Genomic DNA, 12,099 nt, shown 5'->3' on the forward strand with positions numbered 1-12,099 from the left:
GTCTTTTGTTTTAGAACCTGAACTTCTACTGATGTTTTCAGATGAAATATCTTTTGTTTTGGACAAAAAAGCCTTAATTGGCACGTGATTTTTTTTTTCCTAGGAAATTCAGTCTGTCTGTAACTGCACATATCAGCAGATGAACTTGCCCCAAACACTTGACTCTGTGTCTCACCTAGTGTGGACTATGTCATGCAGTTATTTTCATCTATTAATGAAGATGAGAATACTTAATCTACTTAATCTGTGTCACCTGAAGTGTGAATACACTGAGGTCTTCAGCCTAGGCAGATGTTAAGCTGAAAAAAATGCATTCTGTAACTTATTTAGCTCTTAACAGGTTTGCCTTCTAACAATGAAGCTGGTACTGCCTGTATGCACAGTCTGTGTGGCTCTGCTTTGTGCTGCTTTCCTCCTAGGGCTGCCTGCCTCTGATATTTACCTATTTCCTAAAAGCTGATTTCTGTTCCTAGCTCAGTTTGTGGCCATGGGGACCATATGCAGCTCATATCTATGCATCCAAACCCAAGTAAATAAGCTGCAGTGCTGGGATCTGGGAGAGCCTGGAATTCTCTCTTAGTTATCAGTGTTTTGGCGCCGGGAGACAATGCAGCTGCTCTTGTGTCACGCTGCAGCATATGGCCTGCAGTGGAGCCTGGGGCCTCTCTGTGTTTTGTGCCGATTTAGAGCGAGGTACCCGTGGAGTGAGGAGTGTTTCCTGCCCTGCTGTGCGCTGCTCCTGTGCAGGAGGGGTGGCCTGGAATGAACCCCAGCTGTGCAGTAGCTGTGCTGTGTGACGTGAGGGACGGAGCTGCCTCGGCTCTGCTCCGCACACAGAGGGTCACAGGCATGGGAAAAAGGGAAGCACAGAGCTTGCTTTCAAGTTTAACAAACTGCAGAGCACCTAGTGTTTGTTAGATTTGCAGCTTTAGAGATACGTTAACTACTGTTACAGAGACTGACTAATAACACTAGAGAGTTTTAACTGAAAAATTTCAAAAAGGGGACATCCTGGAACTTTTTCTCAATGTAAGGCACATCACAGAAAAACACTACCCTGTTTACCAGTCACAGCACCCAGACTGCTTAGTGGCCTTTTCTTTGTGGTCAAGTTACCTCTGCCTGCAACTGTGGCAATGGTTCAGACAATGAACCTGCTTGGTTCTAACCTGCTCTCAGTTTGAAAGCTTGGGAAAGGACCCCGAATTTTGTTAGACATCTTTTTTCCTGCTCTTTGTTTCTCTCTGTTCTTTCCTCATTCTATTTTTCTTTTTCAAATTAGCCAGGAAAATAGATTTTTCTTGTTCTTTACCTGTCTACTGCCTCTTTATAAACTAACAGACATGACAAATAGCAGTTTTTTCCCCTAGTTTTGAGTTGTTGGATAATTGGTACATTTTCCACAGTCTGCACATTTAATGTAATTCTGGCTGTTTTAACAGTACAGTCTCTAACCTTTTGGAGGAACAAAGGAAAACAAAATAGGAGTTATGAGTTAATAATGATGTCTGTAGTGCAAGTCAATCTTGTACTTTTGGGAGCAGCTATTTTTTTCTTTCTCTGAGAAACAATTATTCCCTGGTCTTACATGCCAAACCAGATTGAGACATTTAATGATGTTACTAGAAGTGGTAGTTTTTTGTTTGTTTTTTTTTTTTTTTTAACATAGCACGCTCCAACTCTCCATGGTGGTGACCCAGTGTTAGTATTTACTTGGTTGCCTGATAAGAATACCCCATCCAGCTGTTGATAGGTAGATAGGTACAGTATATCCACAAACTTCATTCCAGTTCACAGTATTAACTCTAGAAACAACATACAATTCCCTGCCTTCATCATGTTTGCATTTATGGATGCTGCCTCTACCCTGGCCTTCCCTTCCTTTGTCCAGTCCTCCCCATATCCAAAAGTGACTACACTCCCTGTTTTCAGAACTTAAAATTAAGATGTGATAGTGATTTGATGATTCCTTGGGCTAGGCCCTTGATAACTTAGCAGATATGTAAAAATCATTGTTATTCTCTGGAAGAATTACTTACCAGAAATACAGAGCTTCTTCAGGATAATTGGAAGCAATTAGAGCAAACAGGTGCATAGCCACCAGATTTTTGTCACTGCTGCTTTGATGCCATCCAGTTGCATTCAGTGGGGATTCATTGTCATACCTGAAAGGAGACAAAGTGAAAGCTTTCTTTAATCAGGACTGCCAAATGACAACAGACAGACTGACAGTAATTTCACATGAGAGCTTCAGTTCCATTGTTTAATTAGATGTGAGCGCCCAGTGATGCTGGAAGTATTGTTTATTTTTATATGGGAAAATGAAAACATCACTAAATCTGAAGTCAGTGGAGATAAAGAAGCTTATTCCAAGGAAGGGTACAGCTTATGTATTAGAAAATATTTTATATCTAGTCTTAGTCATATCTTACCTTACTTGAATGGATGTGTTTTAAACATTTAACTTCTTATGAGACTTTGACAGCCATTTGTTAAGTTTTTACAATTTATGGTCAGCCTCATGAGTTAAAAATGGCTGAATAAATTAAACTTTGATTTTATTTGTCTTGTATTTAGTCTACAATGTAGGCCTGGCATACAAGCAGTGCAGAAGCAGGCTTGTTCTACATGCGCTTGCTTTCATTACTGATGAAGTATATTTTTGTAAGAATACAAAATTCACTTGCTTCTATCTGCCTTGAAGAGGTGGTGTCCAGTTGAAATCTAACCCCCTATTCCATGCAGTACTTGACCCACTTTAGTGGAAGAATATTTGGAGTGGGGTGAACTCATCAAAGGTGAAGTGCATCAAGAGTTAGAAAGAGTCTTCAAGTGTCCCCTGTCTGAGCAGAGGCATTCCCATTGCTTATGGTCTGCAGCTGTGCTGCTGAGAGAGTGTTAAGACACCTTTTTTTTTGTGTCTCAGAAGTTCTCTACTGATAGGACCAGCAGAATGCTTGCCAGAATGCTGGCTTGGCTGTAGGTAACTATTTTGCATGCTGCAAAGCAGTAGCTCTTTGCTGAGTAGACATATTATGGTGAGAGTCCCAAAGGCTGGGATGCATTTTCAATTTGTGCTGGGCTTCACTTCGCTGTTTTCTGGGTGCTTGAATATTTAACAAATTTAAAAGCATGAATATTTTTGTGTGTGGTTTTTTAATTTGATGGTCTGATTTTTAAAATTTTAATTTTAACGTGTATACAATATTTCCCTTCCTTCCTTCTCCCTTCTTCCCTCAGTGTATTAGAAAGCCTTCAGATGTCAGAGAATGACAAATCAGCCTAAAATAGTGATTTGGTAGATTCTATTTGCATTTGTCTTTGGGACAAGTGCTTTCTATAGAGGTTCAAAAGCAAACAACCCCATCCTAATTTGTAGGAAGCAGAATTCATTTCAGGGTGGTAGACCTGTGATTGCCCACCACCCCAGTTATGAGAAAAGAGTTTTTCATAACTCTTATTGGTTCAAACCATCTAAACCCATTTATACTTGTGTGTGCTGTGCCTGCAGTGTCTCCAGATGGAAACCTTTGCTAACCCATTTTGCTGCATAGGAACAGAAGCAGGAGAGAATGAGGGTGTTGGAGTCAAGTGACAGGTATCCTCCTCAACCTCTCACTGAAGTGCAGCTCCATTATTTGTCAAGCAGTATGCACACCTGCATCTCCTGTGAAACCCATCTGTGTGAGTTCAGTTACCTTCAGCAAGGTCAAATTAAATATTTTGGACTCATAAAACTGGTAATTCCCATTTATCATTGTCTTCAAATGTGTTGGCAAGCAAGGCCTGCTGTCATCTCCACAAATATGTACAGGATTCCCAGTAGTAATCCTTAAGTATTTTTCCTGCAGTAAATGGAAAGAAGATCTCAAAACTTTACTGTGTCTTCCTTATACTCATGTTCTGTTCTTCAGAGAGCTCAGAATCAGGTGAACTGTGCCAGCACTACTGCAGTACCAGACTCTGTGCTGAACCTTGTTTTCTGCTGTGCTGTTTCAGTGTCATAGGATAACCCTTGTGAACAGCAATTCCACCTTTGGGGACTAAAATTGATTTTCCTTATCTTAGCATGTAAAGATCTGACCTTTAGAAGCATTAGGTGCCACAGTATCCAAGCACCAGATAGAGAAGACACCAAGATAACAGCTTTAAAAGTGCTGGGAGTATATTTTAAAGGTTTACTCTTTAAAAGAGTGGTGAGCTGCAGGCTGAGTTGGTCTGTTCTCATTTGCTACACATTCTCTGCTCAAAGCTAGAGTCTATAGCAAAGAACTTTTGTTCTTTGTCTTGCATGGTCAAATGTCATGGGCTTCTCTGAACACCTGGTTAAAATCTGTGGGTACAATTTCTGGTTAAAATCTGTGTGAGTGCAATGGCTTGCCTGGTTGAAATCTGCGTGGGTACAGTGGCTTGCCAAACTCTCTCTGATGACACTTCTTCTGTTGTTTGGCTACTTTGACATTGGGACAAACTGTTCAGTCAGTGTGGGATAGAGAGGAACAATGTCATACTGAGTCCTGGGAAGAAGTGAAACCCTAAAAGGGGTGGCTGTAATGGTCAGCCATGCTGTTAATAGAACTTAATTCCTGCTGTCTGCATTGCTGCATGTAGGAATTGGTGGAGAAAGGGCACATTTCTGTTTCCATACTGCCAGACTGTTTCCCTTCAGGACAATAGGTGTCTGATGACTGTTTGACTGAGACACTACTAAGTAATGCAGAGGTTGTGCTGCTTAGAGGAAACTTGCCCCATTCATTGGTGACAGTGTAGATGCCAGCTGAATTGTCAAAACATTTTTTTTTCAATTGTATTTTAAATTAATTTTGGTTTAATTAGTGGAAAGAAAAATTGTATATTCCAGTTTTATTCAAACTATGCTTTTTGTAGTTTTGAAAAACAGTTGGCCTCTTTGGTTAAGTGGCTCAAGGTATGGGCAAAGAGCACATTTAAACAGTGGTTTTTATTTTCATATGGCCTATTTTTGTTTGGCAGGTGGAAAAACTTATGGTATGCTCATGGAGAGGCTGGAATAGACCTTTAAGATCTCTTTCACTTTGATGATGTAAGAATTTCTGAAAGACTTCAACCAAAGTTAAAATAGCATGGGAAAAGACAGTAGTATTTTTCTTTCAGATGGGAAAGTGAAAGGGATGCAGACATTTAGAATATATTAGTCTGGAGAACACTTGCTATTTGAATGACAGCCCTTAAAATTGTCTTTGCTTTAAGGCAGCACCATAAGAACTGTGCTTAGGCCATAAAAGCCTCTCAAGAGCTGCACCTGTTAATTCTGGATTGGCTATGTAACTTTGGTACCACGAGCCAGGCTGGTCTTATGGCTGCTATTGGGCATTCACTGTAGATTTTAATTTCTTCTCAGTAGTCCCCACTGCTTGTCCTGCAGCTTTGGAGGGGCATTCCCTTTTCTAGCATGATTGGTGCTATGCCACCAGACAAAGGCTGGATTCTGTCACTGCTGATTCCAAATCCAACAGAAGCCAATGTAGCTCATGAGTGTTTACGTTTTTGTTTGTGCACTGGTATTATCACTGAACTTTACCAGGGAGAGAGGTTGCCAGGACTAAAGACAAAATGTAAATGGAAGTAGATATATTGTTGAAAACACTGGTAAACACTTTCTGTGTGGCTGTGCATCAGTGCAGACTGGGAAGTTGCTCTTGTTTTGCTGTGAGAACTCTGGAACATGCTGCATTTTCCCTGCCTGAATAACCACAGGCTGAATCTGAAAATCACATTTTTCATTAAAATGGTCTTTTTGTGCCTCTTGCTAGTCATGGTTGTCTGGCTGAGCAGGGATGTTGGCTTTGACACCAAGAGCATGAGGGCTGCCTGTAGGACGTTGAAATTCTGGTTTCCGACCTGATTTATAAGTAGTTTATACTTTAGGCTTTCCTGTTTAATAGTTAAATAAACTGTTTAAGAAGTAAAATTCTTCTGATAATTAAACCAGCATGCAGGACAAAAGCTGAGCATGGCCGCTTCTTGGCTGAGCCATTTGGTGTGTTCCCATGTTTCAGATCCCAGTTCTGTTGTGAATGAGCTGCTGGTTGAGAGCACTGTGGGAAGCCCATGTAACCCAGCACTGTGAGCTCTCACCTCATGACTGTGTTTTTATATTCACTTGCCTACTGTTCACAAGAGACACCGACAAGATGTTAGGGAATGCACTGCAGGGAAAATACAATGTTATAGAGACAGAATTTTCCATCTACTTATTTCTGCCTTTGTAGTGTTTCTGTGTAGCACACAAACTGGAAGATGATTTCTGCAGGCCCTGCATGCCACCTGATTTTGGACTTTGCTCTGATGGTGGCACTCTGGAAATTACAAGGATACCCCAATAGTGCATTTCATCAAACACAACTACTTTTGGCTGTCAAGAACATCTGGCTCTTTCTTTTAGCCGGTGGGGCATATCACTAAGTTATACACTTGGTTCTAGGTAAAAAAGTGTTTTGTCTTCCTTTTTCCTATAAATAATACAACACATGAGTGGGAGTCAAGGGAGCCAGAAAGTAAAAACCCTGCTGATAAAAGCTCCGTGCCCTGCAGCTGCCTTCGACAGGTTATTAGGAAGAGTCCTCTTGCTGCATTCAGAACATGTTAGGAAATTCCTGCAACAACACACTATAGCATAACCATAAAAGAAGGTGACATAATTAATCTGACAAATAGCCAGAATAGGAGGGTGAATTGCATCCTTTCTGTGTTGAGTACAAAGCATCTTCAAAAGCACAGTACTATGTTTTTACAGCTATGAGAGGCAGAGAAGAAACTGAGTGTATAATTCAGCCTCAGTGCTATGAAGGTTAATATTCTGAGCAGCCCATAGCAGAATAGCTGCAGCTTGAAGTAGTAAAACAATACAGAGTGGTTTTGGGAGGGAAAAAAAATCCCTAATCAAAAAAAGTGCATGTAGATAAAGATTAAAAAGCAAGGCTGTTGATGGAGATCCTGGCTGATTAAAAAGTTGCAGTGTTAGTGAAGGGTGTTGAAGTGGGTAAAATGAAAAGCAGTTAGTCACCAAGGAGTCTCTGTTAAAGCAGGATATGGATTTGATCAGCCTCAGAATAGTTCACATGTGCAGTTGGGAAAAACAAGTAGGCAAGAAGAAATCGAGATTGGCAATTTTAGGAACTCTTGAGAAAGTGTAGTGTAAAGGGTGTTACTGTCTAGAAAATTGCTGTTGGCTGCTTTGTGGCAGTGTCTTCTAAGCTCATTAGCAAGTTAGTGATGATTTTACTGGCACAGTTACTTTACTTAACCTTCTTTCACACTTAGCATGTTTGTTTGTTCTTACTTTTTTGCAAGAAGTTGTTCAGGAATGTTAACTCTTTAAAAAAAATAAATAAATTGACCCTTGAATACTTTCTGCCATGCAGACATATTTCAGAAATGGCCACCAGTGATTCCATCTGGATTTCTCTGCTTTTTGAGCAGAGGCCTCCATGCATCATAGGCCGTGCTGTTTATAGAAGTGGCTGTACATATGGCATGGAATCTCAGCCAGAGTTTGAAACTGCTTGTGTGTTATGCAGGCACAGTGGGAGCCTTAGCAATTGAACTTGGTTTATGGAAGTTGTCCATGGGTTTTGGAGATGCCCTACCTTTCTGTAGCCAGAAAAGATTGCTCAGCACTGAGGCTGGGAAACAGCTAGGTGAGGCACTGGTAATATAACTCTCTTATATTAGCATAGGTGGGAGAAAAGCTGCCTTTGCTTCCTTTTTTGGACAGTAGCTTGTAAGATACCTGAGTTTTTCTTGTGACCCTTTGACAGCCAGAAAACACAAGTTGCCCTTGTTACTAAAAATTATTGCATTAAATATACCATGTCATGCTCATGTTAAAATACTGAGCAATTCAGGCGAAAGAGAATCTGATCACTAACATAGAGAAGGGTCCTGTGACTGAGGAAGAAAAGGAATAGTCTTTAAGATCACTGTTTCTAAAATAGGCTTTGCCACATGAGTGAAAAAGATTGTGTGGTGCTCTTTATTCTGGCTTTCCCAAAGGGTCACACTCCTGCTGATCTTAGTGTGGCCCCTGGTATGTAGATCCGTCTCACCAAACAAATCTCAAAAGGGACACAAAAAAAATGTTGCTCACAGCAAGAAAGCCTGAATCTTCTCTCTTACTTCTTGCGCTTGCAAAGGCAGCAGTGAGTTTTCATCATCTCTGAGGGTGTAGGGACAGTCTGAAAACCCATGTACAAACTCCCTGAAGGCTGAGGTCTGGAGTGTCCCTACTGTGATGTACCTCAGAGCTGGAGAAGTCATCTTTTTATCTCTAAAGTTAAGATGCAGACTTAAAAATGGTGCCTTCAGGGAGGTCATGTTCTGGCATACAGGAGCCAAGTGCTTTGTTCTGAGCCCTCCAATCAGCTTATACTCAAATATCACTAAAAGCAGTGTGAGTCACAGGACTGAGTGGTGAGTCCTGTGAAAAGAGTGGTAGACACTGCCTTGTTACATGGAACTTCATTGGGTCTTCTCAGCAGTGTCAGGAGAACTGCCAGCAATCTGGAAAGGCAGGGCTGACTGACACATTCTCTCCTCGAGGTGATCTGGTGGGTAGAGGTCAAGAAGAAATGGCAGCAGCAGCGTCTGAAGGGTCGTATTTTGGGGGCCATCTTTTTCTGTGATGTGCAGACTGTAATCTCTCAAGCAGTTTAATTAGCGGTTCATCTGCTGCAGTAATTAGAAAGGTGCAGTTCCATGCAGTACAACTTGATCCCATCCACAGCATCATGTGATCTGGTCCTAATGGCTTGTTCTCTCCTGAATTCAGGGGAGTCTTGCTTCACACTGGAGTGATTTGGAGCAGGCTCAGGCCAAGGCAAGCAGCTTGTGAAGGGTTTCCCTTGCATGGGGGGATTTGTAGGCTGGGCCAGAGCTCCTGGAGCCCAGCTCTGAAGTTAGACATAGGCTACTGTAGTAGTTAGGGCATGGTTTTTTTTAGGGCATTCCTTGTTGGCAGGGAATTATAAAGTTGACCAAACTGGTCATATTCCTGAGTTGAGACTCTGTGTTGTGCTCATGTCCTAGGCACAGCTGGCCCATTTTCAAATCCTTCAAGAGTCAGCAAGACACTGTTGTGTGCAGCATTTGGAAATATGTGGGACTCTTCTTTCAGGAGATCACAAAGCAGTTCTTAAGTTCAAGTGTTAACTTTGCAGGTGAAGTTCAGAAACAGGGTGATTCCTGGAAGATGAAAAAGCTAAGGAGAGACAGAGCAGAGAACTTAAACAACATACTTGTCAGCTGCTTTGTTATTTTTTCAAATAGGTGTTTGTAAAAAAAGCCAACATTAAAGTAACTGATTTGAGATGTAAACATCTGAACTGGCCCATTTACTGTTCTGCCTGCCATTGACCAACTCTTTGATGTGTTTGTTTCCAGGAACACCTGTCTGGTTCTTTGTGAAAATTGCTCCAATTCGAAATGAGCAGGATAAAGTGGTTTTATTTCTTTGCACTTTCAATGACATAACGGCTTTCAAGCAGCCCATTGAGGATGATTCATGTAAAGGTTGGTCTTTTTCACAATTATATATTTATGCTGCTTTTGTTTGTTTGCCCTGGTCTTGAAAGAGCTGAAGTCCTTTAAATACCCAAGGCTAAGAATGAAATGTTAAAATAGCTTGTAGCTGTGCCACTGGGGATGGCATTTGTGCAAGAAATGGTTGCTGATTTCTTTAGTAAAATTGTTCTGGCCTGCTCTGGAAAGGGTCATTGCTAATGAAAGCCCCAAGTGCTTCAGAAAGACCAGTTTGCATAGTAAATAGGTACTGTTCTTCCTTTAAAATACACTATTAACCCACTCTCCAGCATAGCCCTCAAGGATTCACAATGTTGCACAACAGCCCTTTACAAATTGTGTGTGAAACTGCATCAAAAACCTGAGGAATCAACCCTGGCTGAGTCTAGCAAAGATCAGAATAATTAAATTCTGCCTGATTCGATGTTATTTGTCATTATTATGGGATTTCTTATGTTAAAGTCCTGTTCTAGTTTCTTTTAGCCTATGTGAGAGATTGCAGTTATCTTAAGTGGAATCAGGTTTAAGCTGTCCTGGAGAGTGAACACCAGCACAGCAGTGTCCTGCTCTTAACCCTTTGCTGAGCTGCAGCCTGGAAACCTGGCAGCAAGCTCAGCTGTGACAGCAGCATAAACTTCCACTCAGGTTCAGAGCCTGTCAGAAACAGACCTTTTGTACCCTATGGAGGATTACAGAGCCTTGCATCCTCTGGGGTGAAAAAGGATGTAAGTTCTCCTGTTGTTTGCATTTTTGTAGTATTTAATAATATTTGTAGTATTAAATTAAACAGGAAACTTACTGTGAAGATGAAGTGATTTACATTTGTTCTCAAAATGTTATTCTTTAAAAACATAGTTTCTCAAAGTGGAAACACCTGTTACCATGAAAAAGGAAGTACAACCTTGACAAACATACCCCCTTCCAGGCTATGTGGATAATTTTTTTCTCCTGTTAATGCTATTTGTTTGGTTCCTTATTGCTTTAACAACACAAAAAATCTTAGCTTGTCAGAAAGTTTGGGTCTGTTTTTTCCCTGCCTAATGATGCTCACTGTATGCTGATGGGGAGTGACAGCACAGATAAATAAGCATGATGCAGTAAAGCTGGCTCTCATTTGTTTGCTGGTAGTGAAGGCCCTTGCCTCATTTAGTCAGTTGATAAGCAGGACTCAGTCAGGAGTGCTAGCTGTGTCCTCTGCTTTCACAGGGGTTCCCTAATATGGTAGAGATAGGCAGTTTGTCCTTCACTTTCAACACAAAGAAACACTTTAGCTTTCTTTTTTTCAATACAATGTTGAAGAAAGGGAATCATAATTTTGTTTTTATTTTAAAATCTCCTTTGTATCTTGAAATTATGCTGTTCTTGCAGTGAGCATGGTAATTCTCAGTGGTTGCACATCTGCAGCAGTATAGGCACTAAACCTACACATAAATGCATAGACTTGCAGAGGAGTTGGTGATGGGCAGAATTTCTCCCTCAGGCCCACGAAAACTGGCAAAATAACCAACAGAGGTTGCAGACAGAAGAACTGAATGTATTATTTAGAGGCCACTGATTCACAGCTCTTCACTCTTTCCCTGACTGCTCTGTCTTTATGTACAGAAGGGCTTGTGCACTAAATGAGTCTTCCAAATATTATTTCTGGATTTCCTAAACTTATTAAAGTTTCAGAAGTTTCATGCTGGTAAAGAGTTCTCTGTCACTTTATACACAAATCAATCTTGGTATAAATGGAACTGCACTTTGTGTTTTCATTCTTAATTTATCCCTTTTTCTTCCATAATATACTTGCTGTAGGAATTTTGTTATGTGATATTGTATTAATCACTTGATGGCTAGATGAGCAACTTCTTGGAGGAGCTGATTTGTCAAACAGAATTTTACACATGTCCATGTCTTTAATGTAAGATCTCATTGTGCAGTTGCATGCTGTGAGAGGGGGAAGAAAAGGCAGATATGAGGTGTTAGATAATCATCTGTAGTGGGCTCTGGGATTCACAGAATGGAAAAATGTTTTTGGAAGATCTGAAAAGGTAAAATTGTACTAGCTTGTTCTGAGAACCATTTACACACATGAGCTTTGGAAAGGGCATGTTCTTTGTGCTGTGTGCAGTGTTACACAGGAACTCTGTAGCATGGTTTTGAAAGAGGACAATTTTCTTAGGAATGTTTCTCATATTCTCAACCCAAATGAACTCTCAATCTGAAAAACTAAAACTGTGAACTGAAAACTGATTGCTAAATCAATTCTTTTTCCTTTTTTCAGCTTCAGTCAGCTTAGCAAGTACTTTCCTTTTACTGTGTTTGTATGTGTAATCAGTTTCCTATGCTTATGAGTACTTAGTATGTAACAGGATGCCTGTAGATGCACATATGTTAATAAAATGTGCTCTTTGCACAGTTGCAGAACTTTATTGATGAAAGCATTTCAGATTTTCAGAATCAGTGCCTGTATGTCTATGTAAAGAAAACCATTAAATCGATCATGTTCTTGTACTACATAAGGAGCAACTGATCTGTCAGGCTAAGCCTGCTTAGCTG

General features: G+C 40.6%; 1 protein-coding gene across 3 annotated transcripts in view; it reads left to right on the forward strand.

Moving 5' to 3' along the window:
- Window positions 1-12,099, forward strand: part of KCNH1 (potassium voltage-gated channel subfamily H member 1) — a 183,499-nt gene that overhangs the window by 12,069 nt on the left and 159,331 nt on the right. For all 3 annotated transcript variants that reach the window (XM_074537118.1, XM_074537117.1, XM_074537119.1), the window contains exon 4: window positions 9,421-9,549. In XM_074537118.1, the coding sequence (XP_074393219.1) occupies window positions 9,421-9,549 (129 nt within the window). The remainder of the gene's footprint in view (window positions 1-9,420; window positions 9,550-12,099) is intronic.

The sequence above is a fragment of the Zonotrichia albicollis genome, chromosome 3 (genome assembly GCF_047830755.1).
Source record: "Zonotrichia albicollis isolate bZonAlb1 chromosome 3, bZonAlb1.hap1, whole genome shotgun sequence".
NCBI classification, from domain to species: domain Eukaryota; kingdom Metazoa; phylum Chordata; class Aves; order Passeriformes; family Passerellidae; genus Zonotrichia; species Zonotrichia albicollis.